General features: G+C 40.5%; 3 protein-coding genes across 5 annotated transcripts; 2 read left to right on the top strand and 1 right to left on the bottom strand.

Moving 5' to 3' along the window:
* Positions 1–86: 86 nt before the first annotated feature.
* tbc1d10c (TBC1 domain family, member 10C) lies at positions 87–10163 on the bottom strand. The gene is made up of 11 exons (XM_051954706.1): positions 10032–10163; positions 9645–9836; positions 6538–6637; positions 6024–6169; positions 5909–5915; positions 5607–5713; positions 5237–5351; positions 4873–4938; positions 4483–4672; positions 3717–3874; positions 87–2990 (listed from the first exon to the last, which is right to left on the bottom strand). The coding sequence occupies exons 2-11, from the start codon at positions 9770–9772 to the stop codon at positions 87–89; spliced, it is 3921 nt and encodes a 1306-aa protein (XP_051810666.1). The 5' UTR covers positions 9773–9836; positions 10032–10163.
* Positions 10164–10462: 299 nt separating this feature from the next.
* ndufs8b (NADH:ubiquinone oxidoreductase core subunit S8b) lies at positions 10463–16380 on the top strand. 2 transcript variants are annotated; one of them, XM_022189591.2, is made up of 7 exons: positions 10463–10589; positions 11407–11472; positions 12156–12221; positions 12338–12427; positions 13337–13509; positions 15133–15261; positions 15842–16380. In XM_022189591.2, exons 2-7 carry the CDS (start codon positions 11424–11426, stop codon positions 15971–15973), a joined length of 639 nt encoding a protein of 212 aa, XP_022045283.1. In that variant the 5' UTR covers positions 10463–10589; positions 11407–11423; the 3' UTR covers positions 15974–16380. The 2 variants fall into 2 exon arrangements, with proteins under 2 accessions (XP_022045283.1, XP_022045284.1); XM_022189592.2 differs by lacking the exon at positions 12156–12221 and having other exon boundaries at positions 10467–10589.
* A 460-nt stretch (positions 16381–16840) lies between these two features.
* ran (RAN, member RAS oncogene family) lies at positions 16841–19718 on the top strand. 2 transcript variants are annotated; one of them, XM_022189590.2, is made up of 7 exons: positions 16841–16951; positions 17847–17903; positions 18061–18145; positions 18503–18628; positions 18734–18921; positions 19039–19209; positions 19345–19718. In XM_022189590.2, exons 2-7 carry the CDS (start codon positions 17871–17873, stop codon positions 19387–19389), a joined length of 648 nt encoding a protein of 215 aa, XP_022045282.1. In that variant the 5' UTR covers positions 16841–16951; positions 17847–17870; the 3' UTR covers positions 19390–19718. The 2 variants fall into 2 exon arrangements, with proteins under 2 accessions (XP_022045282.1, XP_051810705.1); XM_051954745.1 differs by lacking the exon at positions 16841–16951 and adding an exon at positions 17160–17184.
* Positions 19719–23218: the final 3500 nt, after the last annotated feature.

The raw sequence follows: 23218 nt of genomic DNA, 5'->3' as shown, positions 1-23218 counted from the left end.
TGACGGATCCTTTAACATCAGCGGATTTGAAACATGTTCCTCAATGGAAAGGGCAATGGCACAGGAGCTGAAAATCAAACTAGATTTTAATTGTCAAAAGTAAGATTCAGCGTAAGAAGCAGAATGTCTAAGAGTCTGTGAGCCAGTCTTTCCAGGACGAGCACCATCTTCGCTACTTTTCTCTTTTTGCACTTGAAAACTTTTCCCCCTCGTCTGCGGTTTCCTCCTTTCTCGCTCCTTCTCCTTTCCCAGCTCTTTTCTCTCTTCTTTTTCAACCTCTCCTCCTCTTTCTCCCTTCTTTCTTGCTCCCTACGCCTCCTCCTCCTCTCCTTGGAACTCAGTTTCTCCTCCACCGGTTCCTCGACTATTTTCCCAGTCCCTGTGCCGTCACTGAAGTCTTGAATCAAGATTTTCGGCACTTGCATTTTTGGTGTCCCCTTTGCTGTGGTGTTTTTGTGCTGCTCCCCTCTCAGTCTGCGGAAGAGACCAAAACGCTTTGGGGGATCTGCATGTTGCCCTTCTTTTACCTCTGCAGAAAGTTTCACATCAGGAGCGGTTTGCTTTGGGTTTGCAGCTCCAGGATGTGATTTTGATTCTTTCGACTGATTGGGGACATCTTGTGATTGGCTACTTTTCTGCGGGCTGGTGAAGAGATCTTCAGAGAGCCTACGTGCCAACCTGGAGCCACGTGAGCTGGATGGCTTGCGGACACAGAAATCAGCAGAAGACCGGCTGCTGCGACGCCCAGAGGTTTGTACCAGAAGCTCACACGGCTCCTTTACAGAGTGATGGTCTTTGTCTTGGACTTCCGTGCTGTTGTCAGTAGTTGGAGCATTTGCTGGCTCAGTGGAAATGAAGACCTCGTCCTCTCCTGCTGTGTTTTCTTGGACATTTTCTGTGCTTTCCTCTTCCTCCACAGGGACCACAGTGACCTGGTTTGTTGGTTGTTGTACTTGGGTCTCAGAGTCACATACTTGTAATGCACTCTTCCCATCAGGCTCAGTGATTGGGTTCAGTGCTTCAGTCTCTTCCTTTTCTGCAAATATTTCAGACTCTGTAGTCTCCTCATTCATCTGAGTTTGTGTGGGCGTTTCTGCTGTATTTGTTTCATCACAGATACATGTGTCACTGTCAACCCGTGCGTCTGAGTGTACAGTCAAAATAACTTCTTGTTCTCCTTGTGTAGGCTCACATGCTGTTGCTTCATTTGACTCCTCTAATGAGTCTTTTGCAACTTCAGCTTCAGCCTCTATTTCAGCGGGTAAACCTTCTTTTTGTTGGATGCATTCAGGTGAATTCAGTCTCAATGTTTCTTCTTCTCCTGTTTTAGTCTCCGTCTCTAAATCTACGTGCTGGTCTGATTCTATTTGTATTATTTCAGCCTCAGGTTCGTCTGGCGTGGCTGCATTTTCTTCTGTCTTTTCTTGAGTCTGTGCCAGTACGTCAGTTTCTGTCATTGTTTGGGTGTGGGACTCTTCGGCCTTTTGTGTTTCTACTAATGCCTCAGTGCTGTGGTATGTTTCTTTAAATGTGACCTTTTCTGTTTCTGTGATCATGTCTTCTTGCTCCTCTTGTGTTTCTGTGGCTGTTGTAGGGTCTTGAAGTTCAACAGCTTCAACACCTGTGAGTGTCTCTGAGTCCAGACTGGTCTCAGTCCTCGTCTCTGAGACTTCTGTGACTGTGTTCACCTGCACATGCTGCATAGTTTCAGTTTCTGTGCTCTCCTCTGGTATTATGTCAGCTTGTGTCATTTGCTCTGTACTTGAATCTACACTTACTTGCATTTCTACCTCGATGTTTGCATCTACCTTAGCATCTCTTGGTACCTCAGTGTGGTTGACACCCGCAGCAGCTGTAGGTTTATTTTCTGCTACGTGTTTTTTTCTTGCAGCTTCGTTTGTGTCTTTAATCTCAGTTTCCTGGTTCGTACTATTGTGACTTTGCTCTTCCGGGGCTTGTGATTTGCTCACAGCATCCATCGTTTCTTCCTCTTCACATTGAGATGTATGTTCTGTCGGCTGGAGAATATTTTCAACAGTCTGATCTTCGGCAGGACACAGATTTGTTTCTTCTGTCTGTTCTGAACACATTATGCTTTCCTCTGTCTCTTTCATCTGGCTGCCCTCCTTTTCAGTGAGTCTTTCTTCCACTTCTTCACTCTCTTCTTGTATTGTTACAGTTTCATCTGTCTGCTCCGTTAGTATGTTTTGGACTTTGTCGATCTCTTCAGTTTCCTGTAAAAGCTCCTCCTGTTCAGTTTGTCCTGGTGGTTGGGACTCACTCTGTGCGTTGTGTCCTTCTGAAACCCGCTTTTCCTCCTGTTCACACTGAGATGTTAGTTCTTTTGGCTGGAAAATATTTTCAACAGTCTGATCTTTGGCTGGACACGGGTTTCTTTCTTCTTTCTGTTCTGAAAGCGTTTTGCTCTCCTGTGTCTCTTTGAATTGACTGTCTTCATTTTCAGTGCCTCTTGTTTCCACTTTTTCAGTCTCTTCTGTTACTACTATTACAGTTTCTACTTCAGGCTCTGTTTTTATGCTTTGTTTTGTTGATTTCAACTCATTCTGTGTTTTGTTTCCCTCTGAAAATCCATCTTCCTCCTCCTGGACTCCCTGTACCTTCTTAAAATCTAAATCAGTCAAACTTTTCCAGTCCTCCGTTCCTCCCATTGAAAGATGTCTCACAGTTTTATTACCACCATCCGATTTGCCCGCATTGACTTTTCCCCCTTTTCTCCACTTATGAAGAAGCGAAGGAGACAATGACAGAGTGGAGGCTGAACGAGCAAGAGGGACAGACAGGTTTCCCTTTTCTCTCTTTTTCCTGTCCTGCTCTTCTTCGTTCTCTCGAGCTCTCAACCACGCCATCCGGTATCCGTGGCAACGGCCTCTGGGGTCAAAGGTAGATGAGGGTCTGTCTTTCCTCCACTTTTCTAACTCCTTCTCCATCCGCTTCTCCAGATCTTTGACTGACAGCGGCACCGAACACACCTGAAATAGAGAAGAAAAACTATTTTTTGTTTCACTGCAACAAGAGTTTACAAAATTCATGGTGACTAATAGAAGGGAAAACTTAGGAAGATGTTCTGCCAGTGTCAGCAGCTTCATTGCATTCTAGCATAGATATTGCAAGTGTTAAGATATGAATTTAGTATTAATAAATCCTTCATAATTCTATGTTATCTCATCTTCAGGTACCATTTTGATAATTATAGTAGTGAGTGTTGTCGAACATGTTGGTCAAAAATCTCCACAGGTGTTTAGTTGAGCTGGAATAAGGTTAGTGAAGAAGTAATAATGTGATGTACGTCATTTTTTTGTCATCAAACCATTTAGTGACCCCTTATGCACTGTCATCCTACAAGAGACCACTGCCATCGGGACTAAAATATTTCATTTTAGCACAGTAATGATAATGGAGGATAATTAATTTGCTGTGTTGCTTCATCAAAAGCAAAGAGTGAACCTGAAATGTCTCCAGTCTGTAGAGGCAGCTACATTTATCATTTCTTCACTCATTCATTCAAGTTTTGATAGAGAGGTTCTTTAAATCTCAGCTTTATTTTTCTTCACTGTCTGTCTTTTTATGAACTTTCATTTACTCTCTCAGTTGCAGTAAAACTGACGGATGTTTGTCTTGAACTAACTGATGGCTAGTGATTTCAGACTGTCACAGTGGCAGCCTTCCATAACATCAGCCCTGTTTATCAGTCTTACCTCTGCTATGAAGGTGTCGTCTTCCTCTTGGACCTCCTCCCTGACGCCCCTCAGCTTCTCCAGTGTCTCCATCTGGCCCTGACACAGCTTCCTCTGCTCGGCCCGGCCCAGCACCCGACGCACCAGCACCACCGCCACCTGGAGCAGCACCCGCACCCCTGAAACAGCAGAGGGCAGGAGGATAGGATGTTTCAGGTAGAATAAGGGTGCCGTGTCTGCCCTAGCATACTGTGCACTACATGGTCAAAAGTATAAAGTTTATAAGTAGACACAACTTCCAACAACTTCTGGATCCAGATGAGGTAGTGGAGGTCCGGTCACAATCTTCCACAGTAAACTCTGGAAACAGTTTTGTTTTGTACTAGACTTTGTGTCCTAAGCTTTGCCACAATTTTCAAAGCACATTATTGTCTAAAATATCATTATGTGCTCTGTGCGTTCCTAATTGGAACTAAAGAGTTGCAGAACAACAGCCTTTGGACATGTCATGTAATGTAAGCTATAAATACAACATCAACCTGTTTATATCTTGTAAATTGCACTGTAAATGACAAACTGTTGATTTATTCATCTACTGAAAGGCATGCATTGTTAAACATAAGATGGCAAAATGACGTGTGAAGCAAATAAGCAACGTGATCTCATGGTGATCAGGTCATAGGAATGTCTTTAGTCTTCCTCTCCGACACAATTATGCTGTACGTAATGTTGTTGTATCGTCAGTTTTGAGGAAATATGTGACTGGCATACAAGGAAAAAGTCCTACCATAGCAGAAGAAGAGGTCCCAGACCCGGAGAAGTGTGTTGAATGGGAGGTGACGCGTGAACAGACACATCAGCCAGTCGGTTGCAAACATGAGGGGCTCCACTCCGTGATGCTGCAGATGTTTGTGTGCAGCTGGACACGTCTTTTTCAGAACCCAGGTCAGCATGGCAGCATCAAACAGCACTCCCTCCTGCACAACACACCACTGCAGGCTCAGACAGACAGCCACTCTGCATACAGCGTAATTCCCGTGATTCATCATCGCTTTGGTGAATCTCTCGCTGTTTGCTAAGTCGGGCTCAGTCCACGTTAACTAAAATCTGCCTGGAATTTCAATTTACTGAGACAGAACAGTGTCAGCTGCATGTGTAGGAATGTGCATGTGCTTACCAGCAGAGGGCTGTAATATCCAGGCAGGTACTGCTCACTGATCTGAACCAGGCACCAGAAGGCCTCCTGCCAGGGTTACATAAGGTAAACATGATGTGCCATGATGGTTCAACACATTTATCCATATATGTATATATATATATATATATAGTCAGACTTGTAATAGTACCAACATCATGATGCCTCTGAACCAGTGTTCAGGCTATGCAACAGAACGCAAAAAACTGTATTTAAACAAGCAGATTGTAATCAAGATGATATAGATTCAGTGTTTTATTTTATTGCTCCACTGACTATGCATATATGAAATACTTTTCCTGCTACTGTTTGGGACAGAAGATTAAACTGTGTCATTGGTCACTACCTCTGCAGGCATGTTCATGAGCAACACTGCAGCCACCGGCCCCTGAGCCTGGCAGTAACCCTCCTCTGGTTGGTACTGAGTGTAAGCTTTCAACACCCGGAACAAACCACGCTGCCTGCACACACAAACACACCACAATCTTTAGTTACAGAAACCTGAAGTTTTAATCTTGTGATGATCTTTCGATGAAGAATCGTGTTTGATTAGACATGTATTTACAATAAAAGAGCAAATACGTTGAAGTCTGCATCATAAATCAAAGAAACAAGGGATGATAAGATGTAGTGGCACCAGCAAAGGTACAATGAAGACTAAGTGTTCTGCAGCTGTCAGCTTGACATTGGAAACAAATAGAAAAAGCCTTGCCTACCCATGTCCATCCTTTGAGAGAAACATCTCATGGAAAGGAAACTGTCGGTCCAGGTCTCTCTCAATCACATCCACCCAACTCTGCAGACCCGGCAGTGAGTCCAGAGACTAACAGACACAAAACATACTGTAAGACAACTGTAGCCAACCGTAAACTAAAGTTTTTAGGTTTTATTAAGTGGTGAAACATTGCTGTGGCAGGACAGTTCACTTAACAACTATGAAAACTGATTTAGTCTATAAAAAATGAAAAAAGTGATCACAGATCCACAGCCTGAGATATTGTGACAGATTGATTCTTACATAATTGCTTTATAAATAACATCAACCAGTCATTTATTTTCAACACTCTGCCAATCAATCGGTTGAAAACTATTTGGTTTAGCATCTAACACTCCACCTTTTGCAACCAGGCTACCGATTAATAATTAGAAAGCCACAGTTAAGTGTTCTTGCCGTGTAGAGTGTTTCATTTTGTTTCATCTTGTCAGTGGCTCCGCACAGCAGAGGCCAGCACTTTGCTCTGAGCGACGCTGGGATTCCTTTCTGACACTGTACTTTGACCTGAGGGGAACAGAGATCCAGGATCAGCTCAGAGAGTCATGAACAAATGATTACAGCCATTTGTTTCTGTATTTCTATTGTCATTATGAATGCTAACAGACATTTTTAAAAGCGGAAAGTGTCATAACAGAAAAAACACAGGTGTTTCTATTCACATTAACAAGGATCTGCTCAAACGTCCCAGTGAACCATTACAGTGTGACAATGTTAATACCCTGAACTGAATAGAATTCAACCATTTTCAGTTGTGCTATTCGATGTGATTTTCCTGCAGTAACATATCAAAATGTCCGTCACATAAAAGGCCTATGATCCCTTATTTAGTCTGATTGCTGTTATATTTCCAGTGGCTTTAAGATGGGACACACCTTACTGCTCTTCCTCAACAAGATGCGATCCCATTGTCCAATGATGTTTATCCACTTGGCCTCCCTCTGCCTGACCAGTTCAGGGGACGGACCCACACTCCTGACACAACACAGCACACGAAACACCAGGTGAGCACTTTAAACATTAAGGCAGCCACTTTTAATTACAAAATGAGAGCTTTTTATAGAAACAGTATTAACGGCAGATAAAACATTTCAAGTCATTTCATTGGAGGCCTTTAAGTCAGCGTGCAGTGTTGCTGCATGCATTTTTGTGTGTTGTCATGATGAAACACAGCGCTCCGAAAAACAACACAGGAAACAGGAAAACCACACGTTAGCAGCCTGAAGTCTCCATGGCAACAGGTCAGGATGTTATCAATGGGGGAAAGTGTAGAGATGACAGGTAGCACTTTGTTCAGCCAGTCTGATCATGAATCGGTCCTGATTCATCTGCTTTCCACTGCCAGCATTGCTGTTCCAGTGTTTGTTAAATGTAACGTAAAGACAGAGTCAACTGATTCAGAGAAGGTTTGCCAATCGTATCTGACAGTGAAAAGCTCAGTATTTGTCATTAACACTACCTCAGTGGCAGTTTACACGTGTTCTTTTACATATTTACAAAGTTTAAACTGCCTGCTCGTATCGTTTCCACCCTGAGGAGGCCCACTGTGGCTGAAACTGGCATTTTAACTCATGTTTCTGACAAAATAAGTCCTTTAATAAATCACCTTTAACTGCCCTGTCTCAGAGTGCCTAAAGAACAGTTTGTTAGGTGTGGTCATCTCTTTTGTCTTTTGCTTTTTGTTTCAAAAGTGGCATAGCTTCAAATTGACCCTCATTCATGCAGCACAGAGCCACCTGTATTCTCATTTAACTGGATCTGATACATTTAACTAACTGTACGTTTTGAACTCTGCTTTCTGTATAAACTCTGCAGACTTTCCTTCACTCCTAATCAGCAGTGCACTTGTTGAACTACTGTTGCTCTACATGTGCACTTTGGTGTGGCAGCTTTACCATTACAACCTGTTAACTCATTGTCGTTGACTGCATTTTATTGATCAGAATTATTAGGTGTTGTGTGTTTTATGCCTATTTGTATCCTGGATGCTTTTGCTGTTTTTGTTTCATTAAAGTGTTTGATTAAAATACTTCAGATATGTGGGGTCTTCACAACTTCCTGGCCATGCCATGAAAGAAAATAACATTGTTTCAAAGTAGACTACTCGCCCATCTGAGAAACTTTCAGTTCCCATGGACTCTGCCCATTGGATGGTTTTTCAGTTCTCACATACTCAGCTTTTTAATCATCGCTTCAGGCAGCGACAGAAACAACTGGATAAAGATTAATAAAGCATGAAAAAAACAAAAACCATTTAAATTGTAATAATATTAAATCATTAGATTAGAATGGTGGGAACTTATATACAAGTTTATTATTTGATTTCTTATTATATAGTTGAACTGCCTGGACCATATAATCCGTCGGTGATTTTGTAAAGCAATAGTATCGGTAAAAAAAATCACCAAAACTGCACCATTTATTAGAACCAGAAACAGAAAGAGCACCATATGTTCAGCTTTCTGTCAGCTTGTGAACATATCATCTGTGGCATGCAGTTCGGTTGTGAAAATTAACCAAATCTAAGCTTAAAATCATGACATTTCATCAAAATCATTTTATTCTGCATTTTTCATTGACAGGTTTACCAAAAATAAAACATTAGCTCCAATAACCAGATCTTCCTTCCATCCATCCATCATTTATAAATTGCTTAATCCTCATTAGAGTCGCGGTGGGCTGGAGTCTGTCCCAGCTGGCTTAGTGTGAAGGCAGGAGACACCCTGGGCAGGTCACCAGTCTATTACACGGCTACATTAAAGACAAACACTCTCACATTCACACCTACGGACAATTTAGAATCACCCATTAACCTCAGCATGTTTTTACTGTGGGAGTAAGCCAGAGCAGCCAAAGAAAAGCTACACATGCACAGAGAGAACAGAAAAGATCCCAGGCCCAGGGTTCTTCTAGCTGCAAGGCAACAGTGCTAAGCACTGAGCTGCTGTTCAGCCCTAACCTGCACCATCTCTAATTCTTTAATCATCTGTTTTTTAAAATTTTTATTTTCTAACTTTAACCCTTGGTGTTATTCTTTCCTAATTCCCTTGTTTGACATGAGTGCTAATCTAGCTAATTATTCATTTAATTGATTATCATTTTTACTATTTATTTTTAAGTGACTGCTCTGACTTGTCTTCTGTGTCTTGCTTGATTGTCTGTGTTGCATGTTTTCCCTGTCAAAGCACTCTGTGAGCACTGTTCTTAAAGGTTCTATACAAATAAAGCTATTATTATTATTGTTAAAACAAGATCTTGTGAAAAAAATTTGAAACTAAAAATTTTGCACAACAGTGGGGAACATTTTAGGATGAACTGCAGGCTGTTTGCACAGTATGAAAATAAAATAAAAATATCAATATTAAATATATCTAGTATGTAGAAGCATAAGTAACACTGGAAAAATGTTGTGCATGCTGGTTCCAGGTTGTCTCAGTTTTTGTATATCAAATCAGGGAAATTAATATTTTTTTAATGATTTATGGCAATATAACTTGTCAACTGCAGAGTAGACATATTTTAAAATTTTGCCCAGTTCTAGTAATGGTTGAGCTGTTTCTACTGAGGTGCAGGACTAAAATAAAATAACAGCAAAATAGCCCACACTGACAGGAGCAAACAAGACAAGCAAACAAACAAACAAAAAACACAACACCAGAAATTGCTTGTGGTTGTTTCCCAATGAAATGGATTTAAATACCAACACCAAGCTTCTTCTTCTTTTTAACACATCTGAATGAACGTTTGTCAGATTTTAGTAAATTATTTGTTTGTTTCGGGCCAACATTTTTAATGCATATATTGCTAAAAATCCATGAACTTGCTGATGACAACTACCTCCCCAACACAGATTAGACTTTTCCCCTCTTTAAATGAAACTGTCAGTATGAAAAGAGAATGAAAACACAGACACAGTTCACCGTGTTTTAGTAAATATTGCCACACTGATTGCAAATACAGTGACAGATGTGGAGGTGCTCACCCAGCTGTGGATCCATTGGCCAGAATGAAGCCAAACCGGTCTGTCTCCGGTTCCAGACTGACCTCTGACCCTGCATCTGATCCAGAACTGTCCTCCTCACTGAAGTTCTTCTGCGATGGACTCAACATCTTGCTGAGAGAACGGAGTCGGCTGTCATCATCCAGTACGATTATATGAGGCCGATGTGGCTGTCTGTCAGAGACAAAACATCAAATATCAAAGACGTCCAATGACACCCGAACCCCACACAATATTTCTGCTGTGCTTCACTTCAAAAGTACACGTTTCAACACCTGTGGCTCAGTTTAAAGCACTAGTGTGAAGTCAGCTTCCTAAATTCAACCCACAGTTGTTAGAGTGGTCAAAAATACGTTATAATGCTATTACCTTTTTACATTTCCGTCACATTTGATCAGTCGGTTGGTGAAGTGTGAGATCCTCGAGTGATTGAAGAGGAAGACAAACTTCCTCCCTCTCTCTCTCACTTGTTCACACCCTCTTTTCTCTCTCTCTGCCTTCATCGCTCACTGTTAGAAATGCATGATATCATCACAGTTAAACGTCCCTCTGACCAATTATGTGGACTTTAGTGGCTGTAAACTTCATTATTCATGGAATGAAATCTTATTTTTAGCTCTCATGGAAGTGATACCAAATTGCACAAATGTGTGTGATTCATGAAGCATGTGTGAGGAATGTGTAATGTGGCCTTTAATGTCCTTTAAAACGCTTCTTCTTATCTGGACAAACAGTTATGCAGGTTTTGAATGTTTTAGAAGAAACTGCAATTATACAAACCCAAAGGTAATTCACATAAAGCTTAGGAAACAGTTGTGCGACTTCTTAGCTGAGAATAACACCCGAATTAACGAGGAGCTCTTGAATGCAACATAAATACAACTGCGCAGTTCAGGGACTGTTCAACATCTAACGCTTGTGTCGGTGGTAAGTCCGGTTAAATATTATTATAGAGACGAACTTGTTACTGTCGGAGATTATTTTTGCCTTCGACAATACGATAGTGTTGAGTTTGTTGTGTTTTTACTTCTATTTTGCTAAAATAACGCTAAATTAGCTTATGTTTGTTATTGCCAAGTCGGTTATCAAGGTATTCGCAAATCGTGAATTGTCGCAATATGGTATTACGAGCATGTATCATCTGAATAAATGAAGTAGAAAACTAAATTAGCTTTTAAAGGAAATAAACAGTTTTAGAGACTACTTTTTTGAAACGTTAATCTTATTTATAAAGATGCTTTCACGTGTAACGTACATAGGAGCTAAAAAAGTGCACCATTTATCCATAAACAAACCTCAATTGCCCTCAAATCGGCTGCAAAATAGCGGATAAATCGATAAATCGACATTAGCGCTAAAGCAGTCAATTGAGCTACAGTGTTTTTGTACTTGGTTCCACTTTGTAAAGGAAAATCCCACAAATATTTGGCTTGATAAGGTTAGGTACTTCAGCTATTCAAACTCAACTTTGCTATGTTGATAAAAAAAAAACAAACAGTGAATGCCGCTCCAGAAATACAGCTAACATTATTTGGATAAGTTTAAGTTTTTCCCACTCTATTCGGCGGACCGTGAACGCAGCAAATCGCCAACCTAATAGCTGGATTTGGGGCGACAGATTACAGGATGGTGGTGCTCAGCTGGCAGCTTGTTTTCAGAGTGCAGATTTCTAGGTTGCAGCTCTGGAGGTTTCCTTTAATCGAGTCTACTGGATGCATTTTAATTATTTTCTCAACTGTTTCAGACGTCATCTCTGCCCAGATGTCTGCTGCTCAGAGTCTACGTCTGCTCCACTGCTACTCAAAGCAAGGTACTAAAGCAGGTGTCAAACACAACACCAGCCACAGTGATCAGCAATATAAACTCAGCATGCAACTGTGCAGGAGGTTTAGAAAGTTGTGCACAAAAAATTGAGTGAAAAACTGTCGACCACCAAGTTAATCCACACCCAAGTCAGTTGTGGCTTTAAAGCACAGTGATCAGATAATGTGACCAGCACACAGATGCTCCTTAGACCAGTGACGATAAGAAGCCTACTTAAAATGTGGCTTGAAAAGTTACATGGTTTCCTAGATCACAGATGTTGAGGACCATAACCAGGCACTTGAATCTCCACAACTCCACCATTTGTCATCCAAGAAATCATTTCAGACGGTATGCTACGATAAACAATCTACGGCATGATGCTCTGGATGAATGTGACCACCAGCATGATCTTGTCCCCCCAAAATTTCCTTCTTCACAGAGCCATCAACAACCTCAGTGCGTCACACACACACGTCTAGATATGTGGCACATTACTCTCTTTTAATTGTACAAATGATCATTTCCAAAATACTGCATAGTTGTTTGTTTCTTGACATCCATTCTGTTGTAGAGAAGTCATGTGTTAGAGCAGCAAGTGTTCAAAAGAATGGACAGACTTTAATGCTGTTTTATTTTTGTTGATCGTAAATGAGGCCTGTCTTCAGTGCTTTTGTGTTACCTCTCCAGGTACATTTGGTTGTGGCTCTGGTGTCCTGCGCTCATTCAGTGTCAGTGTGCCAAGAGAGGGCTATAGTAAGCACCGCTACACACCAATGGCTACATCAGTTATGACATTTTCAGTGGAGTAAGCACATATGATAGATCCTTATCTAACCACACATTCCTCTGTCCCTTTACTCTGCTGGTAGAGTATGTAAATGATCAGGAGCTGCCGACAGACATGAGATCCATCACTGACCGGGCTGCCACAACCCTCCTATGGACGGAGCTCTTCAGAGGTAACATTTCATTTGATTTCTGTGCAGAATAAGTTTAAACATGAGCCTTTTCTTCTTGTGAGATTTTTTTATTATGAGCAAATCTCACAAGAAGACCAACAATTAATATAAATGGCTAACACATGTTTTCTGTGAAACCAAAGCCAGATAAAACCTGTGTCCTCCTGTGTCATAAAATTATTCAACACAAATATCTGAGCCACACTGTTGCACTGCATGACCTGATCCTTCATTACAATGAACACTGTCACCATAGTCTGAGTCATTTCCACATTCTCCAGACCTTTGCCGTGAGTACTCACTAGCATACCAAACACACACTCATTTGCAGCTGATTTTACTTCATTTTACTTTATGAGAGGGAGGACGTAAATTTACATATAAGTTCAGAATGTCAAGGCTGATACAGGAAAGTCTGACACTTACAGTATTTCCATTGCAGTCTTTGCTGTTCAGAGAGTAAAGCTGCAGGAATCCATTTGACCAGGAGACAGCACATCACCAACAAGGCGGTTAAAGAAATACCCGATGTGTCATTTTTGCGATCACTCCACAATTTATAGAAATTGCATAAAAATCCACATAAAATGCACAATTTGCAAAATTTGCAAGTCACTAACAAGTACACTATTGACTCCAGTTTGCTAAAGAGAAGATCAGTTCCCAGGTGTTTTACAAAATAATACAGCTTTTACAAAATGAAACTGTATATTTATGACCTATTTTCAAAGATTCATGTACTTGTGCGGGATTCTAAATGGCACAAATATAGTAGGAAAGTACTGACCAATGGATATACAAATTGTTTATTTTACTCTTTTAATGGGATTTCATGACAGTAAAAGAAAACTACATATCACCAAAGTTCACCATGACTCATCACTCTCTTTGATTTATTTCCTCCTGCAGGTTTGGCGATGACCATGAGTTACCTGTTCCGTGAACCAGCTACCATCAACTACCCGTTTGAGAAGGGCCCTCTGTCGCCACGTTTCCGTGGAGAACACGCCCTCCGTCGCTACCCCAGCGGAGAGGAGCGCTGCATTGCCTGTAAGCTGTGTGAGGCCATCTGCCCTGCTCAGGTGAACACAAACACACTCAGTTACTGTTATAAAGACAGAGTAAGCTTACTGATAGAGCTGTCATTGTGTGACAAGATGGCAAAAACAACATAAAGCGAGCTCGTTATCACTAGTTTCTATTTTTCAAAATGAAACAAAGACTTTATCTGTGTTCATTTCATGACCAATTTTTTTTCAAATCACAGTGACAATAGAGATATTCTATTCTATTTTATTCTGTTATATTTAGACAGCCAAAAGCAATGGAAACCCCTTTTATAATACAATAAAAAAATAAAATATAATCAAATAAATGCATGTAAATTCCTCTTGGCAGAAAACACAACACATGTGGCAAGTCATCACATCTAGGGCACTATTTTTAATCAGTGTTCATCAGTACCCTCTTTTTAAAACATTCTGGTATTTTCTGGTTGAAACTCGTTACAAAACAATTAACAGTGAGAATCAGTCAAATCTATACTCACACGCAAAAGAAACGCAAGTTTCTTTTACCCGATGAAAAATTAAATTTGGTTTCCCAAAACAAAAATGCATTTGGTACTTTGTGGTGCATGGTGTGTTCTTAACATTTTCTATTGCGTTTTGTAAGGTTGGTGTGAAAACGGAAAACGAATCGACGCAATACACCAATGCATTGATGATGTGGACATGATTCACACTTTGCACGTGCAATTGAATATGCACGATTTATCGACACCTTCAGTGGGTATAAATTTCATTCAACATCATAGGCATTTCACTTGCTGTTTAACTATGCCACGCTTAAACCAAATTGAGAGGAACCAAGCCATCGGACGTCTGCAAGCTGGAGAGTCTGTCCGAGACATTGCCCGTCACTTTAATGTCAACATCACCACCATTTACCGTCTCCAGCGTCGATACAACACCACACAGAGCACCGATGACCTTCCCCGAAGCGGACAGACTCTCCAGCTTGCAGACGGCTTGGTTCCTCTCAATTTGGTTTAAGCGTGGCATAGTTAAACAGCAAGTGAAATGCCTATGATCTTGAATGAAATTTATACCCACTGAAGGTGTCGATAAATCGTGCATATTCAATTGCACGTGCAAAGTGTGAATCATGTCCACATCATCAATGCATTGGTGTATTGCGACGATTCGTTTTCGGTTTTCCGTTTTCACACCAACCTTACAAAACGCAACAGAAAATGTTAAGAACACACCATGCACCACAAAGTACCAAATGCATTTTTGTTTTGGGAAACCAAATTTAATTTTTCATCGGGTAAAAGAAACTTGCGTTTCTTTTGGATGTGAGTATATTTTTGTGCTGTTTATACTGCCTCCCTTGTGTCTCTTTCCTTATATCTGTCTTACGTGTACAGACCACATGCTGTGCCTTTTATGGTGTGTGCTCGGATTTGTTATTGAGCAACATAGTCTCTGATTTATAACAATTTGTTTTGTCTGGTCGTCCATGCAGCTAAATTTTGTATCTGTCTCTCATACACACACACAACAAAGTAAAGTTTGGGCACAGCAGTCAAGAAAAATGACTTTAGATTGATTTTGCTAATGCTTTAAGGCTACTCTTTACCCTGAATCCCCCTCTGAATCTCTGGTTTTATTTCTTCCTTTTCCTCCCTTTGTTGAGCTCAGGCCATTACCATTGAAGCTGAGACTCGAGCTGATGGCAGCAGGAGAACAACGCGCTACGACATCGACATGACCAAGTGCATCTACTGTGGTTTCTGCCAGGAAGCTTGTCCTGTTGATGCCATTGTTCAGGTATGAACAAGTTTATAGAGCCTGCTAGGAATTCTGTGCTTCAGATAAAGTGCTTGCAGGATCATTTAAGAGCATCTTTTTCTGCAACAGAAACTTGTGTACCACTTTTTGCCTATAAAAACAACATATTGTTAAAAAAAATTTAACCTTTTGACATGATGGTAAGACAAAACTCAGTTTGTCTTAAATATATTGAAGCCTTGAATAAAATGGGATTTTGAGTCAGTTGTGAGCTGCAAGATTAAATTTTTGTGCCATTACCATATATTGATTCATACATTTTTGATTATTCAAATAAAATGCTGCTTGGCATCCTCTGAAAAACCACTCATCGTGTGTGTTTCCCATTTGGCACAAGAACTAAATGGACGACAGATGCTCAGTTAAATCCAGATTTTGAAAATATTGGTTGAACATGCATATTGGTCAACTAAAAGTCAATTCTGGTCTTCCATAAAAAAGAAAGAAAAATATGTTTATTGCTAGCAAAGAAGGCATCATACACTCAACCCATCATGAAAACAGTGTGTTTCCATTTAGACCTGAAGACATGTATTGTCTCCTTAATTTCCTCCTTTAGGGTCCAAACTTTGAGTTCTCCACAGAGACCCATGAGGAGCTACTGTACAACAAGGAAAAGCTGCTCAACAATGGAGACCAATGGGAGGCTGAGATAGCAGCCAACATACAGGCAGACTATCTGTACCGATAGACTGATGGTTGTGTCTGTTCTCTCACCGTGAGGATAAGTTGTACATTGAATTATATCCTCCTTATATGCAATAAAGAGATTACTTATAGCTTTACAGATATTTCAGTTGCAAATGAGCAGTGAAGCCTTGCAGCCTCACATTCTGCTGACAGAACTGAGGCGACAAATACAAACGCACAAATTATACTGTCTTGTGTTGTGTTACAAAGATGGTTGATATTGCACTTTTTGGTTTTACTTTATAATCTGCAGCCTAACATGCTGCCTGTCATAGACTTTATTCCACAGCACCTTAAAGCATGTTTTACGTAGTTTATTAGCTAGGACATTTGTAAAAGAGAATATTATGTAATGTTTATTATGAGGTCATTTAAGGTACTGAAATAAATCACATTTGAGACTGTTAATGTGTCTCCTGCATTCAAGCTGGTATGAATCGGTTGGTTGCATAGAAATGAAACTGACGATCATTCTGGTATTTATCGAAAAAAAAGCGCAACAATCTCTGAATGTAGCTTTAAAAGTGGTAATATTTGCTGCTTTTTCACTTTTATATTATGGTAAATATTCTCAACTCAAACTGTTTTTAATCTATACTGTACTTTTATTCAAGGATTGTACACTATAATTTCAGTAATGTCTATTATGCGCCAGTGAACAGGACAAGTTCGTCCATCAAGCTGCAGAACTGAGTTGCAATAGATTTAAATTATACATTTTTAGCTTTGATGTAAGGTGAATCATTGCATATTACTGCACGTTTATATTAATGTGTTCTTTTATTAGCTGAACAGAGTCTATTTCTGTGGAGGCTGAATGCTGAATCATGGTCTCTGAGCACTGAGGTTCATGCTCTGGAGGCTGATGCGTTTTTGCCGCTGCGGGGTCACATGATAAGGGCGGAAACTGACTCATAGTCCACGCTGAATCTCCCGCGAACGCAGCCATTTACTCTTTTCTCTCTTCGCAGTAACACCGGTGAGTCTCTATATTCTTCTGTCATTGCGGGCCGTGCTGAATTTCAAGTTTGTATTTGCTGGGAAAGTGGGTTAAAACAAGCAGCAACTTGAATGTACGCCTCGGATTCGTGTTCCGCTGTATGTGTAGCCATGTGAGGGACGAGCAACTAGGTTAGGCCATTGATTTTCTAGTGCTAACTTGGCCGTTAGCTCGATGGAAAGAATGGCTTCCATGCTGCTGAGAGCTAACAGGTTAGCATCTCCGCTCTCTCCCTCATTTCACTGCTTTGTTCTTCAGAGCCGCTCGTTTTTCTGCAATTACGTGCGTTTGCTGTTATGGCGAAAACGAATCTTGAATGTGGAATGTCGGCTTCGTGTGTCTGGTTTGGTTTTCAGGGAAGTTGGCCATCAGCTGCAACGTGGAACACATTAGACGGTCTTCCAGTCCGATTGTTCCTGTCGAACAAGAAAAAGTGCGGTCGCGCGTCGTATGGCGCACTCAAACTAGCCTGTTAGCTAGCTAGCAAACGTTGCTGTTGAAATACAGTCTCTGATGCGGCTCATCTTGATTTCACTTTATTAAAATGTGCGACGTTTCATGATTTTGCTTGACAACGTTCGATTCGAGCATATTCAGACGTTACGGTAACTGTGAATGTTACACGTTCGACCGTTAGCTTGGATGGAACATGCTAGAAGTGGTTATCTGTAGCTAACAGACCGCCTAGCTGTAAAGTAACCCGTTATAAACGTCAAGGCAAATTGTAGCCGTTTATCCACTTTTGTTCTCTAAAAAGCGTCAAACCGGGTAATAGCTATCTCTGCTAGTGTACGGACGATTGTCGAACTGGGCAGACAGGAGGGTGTCTGAGAACGTGCTAATTAACCATCCCGCCTTGTTTTGTTTAACTCAGAAAATCGCAACCACGGCGGACTCAATGGCACAGTGTGTTCCGGTGGCGGTGTTTAAGGTAAGTATTCACTCTGTAACATGACTTTATTGTCACCTGGCTGTATTTAAAGTAAAAATAACGGTCTTTGCGGTACTTGCTGTGTTAGCTGTGCTAACGGTCGTTATGATGAACCAGTACTAACCAGTCTGAGCTAACTGTGGTCTCCTGCTTACAGTTGGTGTTAGTAGGAGATGGAGGCACCGGAAAAACTACTTTTGTCAAACGGCACATCACAGGAGAGTTTGAAAAGAAATATGTTGGTGAGTACCCATCTGGGAAGAAGTGAATGACCCATTAGTATATTACAGATGAGTTGAAGTCATAGCTCTGACTTGTTATCTTTGATGCAGAGTCATTGGGAGTGGATTTTAGTTATGGATTGGGTATACTGGGCCACATGAAATACTTAGTAGGCCCTGACCCAGTCCAGGAGCCCTTGCTGTATGCTAAATAGTTCTTGAGTAATTTAGACTACAGTTTTGTTTCTCAACTGTTAAATATCCCTTTAATCATTTTGTCCCAGTTATTATCAGTATGAAAACAGAGACAAATGGCTGAGTTGATCACTGTTTCCACCTTTTATTTTGTTCTCATACATCTTGTCTTTGTAATTTTAGCCACTCTGGGAGTAGAGGTGCACCCACTGATGTTCCACACCAACAGAGGAGCAATCAAGTATAATGTGTGGGACACAGCTGGTCAGGAGAAGTTTGGAGGCCTGAGAGATGGCTACTACATTCAAGGTGCTCTTCACGTGCTTAGCATGCTCTTGTTATCACAGCCTGCCCAGCCAGGATGCATTTACATCTGAGTAGTTGTTAAAACTTCCTTCCTTCCTCCCTCAACAGCTCAGTGTGCTATCATCATGTTTGACGTCACCTCTCGAGTCACCTATAAGAACGTGCCCAACTGGCATCGTGATCTGGTCCGTGTCTGTGAGAACATTCCTATTGTGCTCTGCGGCAACAAGGTGGATATCAAAGACAGGAAAGTCAAAGCCAAGAGCATTGTGTTTCACCGTAAGAAGAACCTGCAGGTAATAAATGCTCACCAACATCAGCATTGTCATAAACGCATGTCACTTGTGAATTGTAGGAAGCACTGTTTGGACTGAACTGTAATTTTTAACTGTTGTGAACTGCTTTGTCCCCAGTACTACGATATTTCTGCCAAGAGTAACTACAACTTCGAGAAGCCTTTCCTGTGGTTAGCAAGGAAGCTGATTGGTGATCCCAACCTGGAGTTTGTGGCAATGCCTGCCCTTGCTCCCCCAGAGGTCCAGATGGACCCAACCCTCGCCGCTAAGTATGAGGAAGAGCTTCAAGTAAGTATAACTGAACCCAGTCACTAAAATCTGACAGTTTCTTTAACTGAGCCAAGTATGCATATACAAATGTCAGCGTAAGCACCTGTATACATTTGGGAAGTCTAAAAAGTATGTTTATCTTTTGCTTTCCAGGTTGCATCACAAACAGCACTCCCAGATGAAGAAGATGACCTCTAACCTGTTCCCTGGATTTCCCCTCCCCCCAAATGTGGACAGAAAGTTGTTGGAGTTTTGCCCCCTTTACTGTAAAATCCCTTTTCAGATTTTTTTATTTTTGAATTTTTTGTTTGTTTTAAAACTAAGAAAAAAAACCTGGTGGAAAAGTTGTGGTTCTAAGTTCACTGTATAAGACACACCCACCCTAGTGTTGTCGTCGGCATGGCAACGTGCTACTCTTCATCGTTGAGCACCCTCCACTGCACTTACCCAGCTCACATAATGCTGTTGTATGGTGTACTGGAAACACTAAGGGGAGTAAACTTTGAATAAAAACATTCTCAATATAACATGTCTGTGTTTTGCTGTAATTTCCCTGGATGGTAACATCTGTAGAGTCACAGGGAGGCTTTAGTTGCTGACGATAGTCCCAGTATGCCGCTTCATGAACGGAATTTTCTCTTGTCATAGGAAAAGCACAGTTGTTAAAATAATTATATTCAAGCGTATCTCTGTGATATGGCATGTACCCTCCAGGACTCCAAAAGTCAAGAGACTAAATAGAATTAATACATTGTATTTATGACATACCTGTGTTTTTCCTCAAGCATGTTGTTCAGTAGTCCTTGATGTGCAAGATTGCCTATAATGAGCGCAGTATAATTGGATGCAGTGACACCACAGTGTAATCAAAGGGGAAAATCTTGTAATTGCTATCCAACCTCAACATATTCTAGCCTCCTCCATTGCATTTTTGCCAAGTCTAATATTTAGAAACCTGTGCAAATGAAGTCAAAATGGATGTTTTGTTTTTTCAATGTAATTTTGGTTAACACCACTACAGATGATGGTTATGTTATGCATCCCTGCATTCAGACACGTTAAAGCAGAAGTAATATTTTACTGGATTAACAACTTGGCTAAACATGCAACTTCTTTGGCTATATTTTTTTCACATTTAAGACTCCTTTCAGACTTTCGAAGACACTTGGCTTTGAGTAATTTTGGCAAATATGGGTTTTCTATAAAATGAATTACCTGGATAGAAGTTCTTAATGTTACAGCTATGCCTCCTCTCCAATTAATCTGGATATACAATACCATACAAATGTTTATTGCGGCTGTGTCTCCTACAGTGTTTAAAGGCTGCTCTCTGTGTTTGCGCCATGCAGACTCCACATTTCCACATCACACTTATGTAAGTTGCCTGTTATGCTGAAATTGACAACCACAGTAGTTTATGGTGTTCATACTTGCAGATATGTGCCTTTAAATCATCACAATGCAGGTGTGATCAGTGAAGCTGCAGCTGACTTCTGCTGTCAGTCAATGAAGGTTAAATATCCAAGAAGGACATCAAAGCAAGTTTAAGTGGAAGAGGACTAAATGTGCTCATTGTTACCTCACAGTACCTGACTCTCGGTTTCATAACTGTTTTTTAAAAAATCAAGCTGCAGTGTGTTTTCTACTGTGTGGCCTCTCCTACTAATAGTCGAACCTCTCCTCACAACCTGATTTTGACTCCCTGTTGACCACCAGGTGTCGCTCCTGTCCCGTTGTTCAGTGCGCAGGTGACGCGCCTCTCCGCATTACGTAATAGGTTTACGCTGCACATTCACTGTGACGTAAGCCTGCTGCTACATCGTTCATCCTCCACATTGCGCCACACATTCACACGCACCTTATTTTTTTAAAATCTATTTTATTTGAATGTGTGCAAATCCACAACCAGCTCACAGGAAGAGCTCACTAAAGAGGAGAGAGACGTCAAGATTCAGTCACAAGCTGCAGTAAAACGTTTATTTTTTTTTTATTATTGGCTTGGTTACATTTTACTTTATATAAGGTGGAGTGTGTTTTGATAAATACCTGAGACCTACACCCAGCAATAAACTACACATTCATGTCTATTATGGCTGTTTGAATCGACCAGCCTGTAAGTCATATGAGGTGAAAATCAGCATCAGTTCACACATTGTACCACAGTGTGGAAACACTTTGATGGAATACAACCCTTCTGGTTTCTATAAAATATGCCTCATGTGCAAAAATGCATGAAAACAGGTGGTTTCTCTCCTGATTGGCTGATTTTACAACAATTACACCATATTCCAGCTGATTTTTATTTAATGAACAGATTAAAATACCCTCTGCTTTTGCTATATGGCAAGTATATACTACTTATAAAACAACAACAACAAAATAACATCCTACACTTTCACATCAAAACTTTAGTAGGTGTTGCATTCAAGAGACATTATAAAAGCCAATGGAATGCATTTCTACTTACTATTGCAGACTTTTGACTGTGGTTGATTACCACAAAAATGTAGTACTTATGGTGGATTATGAAGGTGTGCAGCACCTCCATGACTATTGGATGAATTCCATCTGATGTGACTGAGCTTTCTTATGCAGAGGAAGTGAAATCGCTTTGTCAACCAGCTTGTGTACTTTGCAAACAGGTTAGCAGCATAATTTTATAGTATCTTTCAGATCAGTGAAGTTCAACAGAATTTTAAAAATGGCATCAAGGGAAGACAATAAATAGTAAAATCATAACAGAACCTTCCCTGGCAGGTTGATATTAGATTTCATGCATCAAATGAATACAGAAGAGCTGTGAATTTGTTGTTTTAAGCTCTAAAGTACTGAATCCTTCTTTTTAATGTGAGTCAGTTTGAACCATTTCCACTTCTGAGCTATCTGGTTACCTGCTGTTTTCCTTATTTAGGGTCATGACCTTGGGTGTAAAACATCACCAAACTAGTCTGCAGTGGAATGTCTGTACTTAATTTATGTAACACGATAAGTGAAAGTTGGCTGACATGCTCTCTGTGAGTTTGAATATAAAGTACAAAGAAAATTAGAATCAGAGATTATACAAAAGAGAGGCGCCACAAAACAAGCTACAAAAGACTGAAACATACTCCTGCTCAGAGGAAAACATTCTGAGCATATTTTACAGGTATAGATATTGCCTGTTTCTGTCATCATTGCATGGTTTAAGACATCCCTCTTATGCATTTATAATTTTTAGCCATGTTTGAGGTATGGTCTGTCAGTTTACCACATTTGTCCATATTAAAAAGTCTGAAACCAGTAGATAGACCTAGACGATATCATGGAATCCAGAGGATAAATCTTACTGATTTTGGTGACTTTTACTGTCGTGCAACTTCAAGTTTGACATTTTTGGCTTTGAGTCAAATGTTTTGACAACTATTGGATGTTTTACTTAGAGATTTAGTACATATATCTGTGGTGCCAAGAGGATAAATCCTAATGGCTTTGGTGATCTATGACGTTTTTTTTATATCTAGTGGCACCAGGTGGTCAGAATATTCACTTATTGTAAAGTGTCTCCACATTTACTTGATGGATTGCCTCAGAATGACTTCAGTGACTTTTCTTTGATTGCATTTCAACAATTATTCTACGTGCTGCTAGGACATTAGTTTCAGGTGCTCATGTTTCTCTAAGAATGAATTCCCGTCACTTGACTCTTTGGTCTGACTGGTCCCATTGGGTCAAAATTAAAATGTTTCAATTTGTCCAGTGGTTTGGATTATGTTTGGTTTATGACCCAAGCATGCCAGCACTGCTATTGTTAACATGTTAACATGCTGACTTTGACTGCATTTTTTTCATGTTTCAAAGCTTTACTAGATTTGGATCAACCAATCAGGTTGCTTGATGTTTATCTCTACACAATGCAGTTGAATCATGAGAGGTTTTTGCATTATTGGCTGAAGGAGCCTCTGCGAAGTTTGGTTACCTAGACGTTTATATGCATCTCCCATACAGTGGTTGGCATCTCAGCAGAAGCATAATTCCAGCATCTGCCCTG

The sequence above is a fragment of the Acanthochromis polyacanthus genome, chromosome 10, assembly GCF_021347895.1.
Source record: "Acanthochromis polyacanthus isolate Apoly-LR-REF ecotype Palm Island chromosome 10, KAUST_Apoly_ChrSc, whole genome shotgun sequence".
Classification (NCBI taxonomy): domain Eukaryota; kingdom Metazoa; phylum Chordata; class Actinopteri; family Pomacentridae; genus Acanthochromis; species Acanthochromis polyacanthus.
Note: the sequence above shows the minus strand (reverse complement) of the source record. Positions and strands in the feature narration are given on the sequence as shown.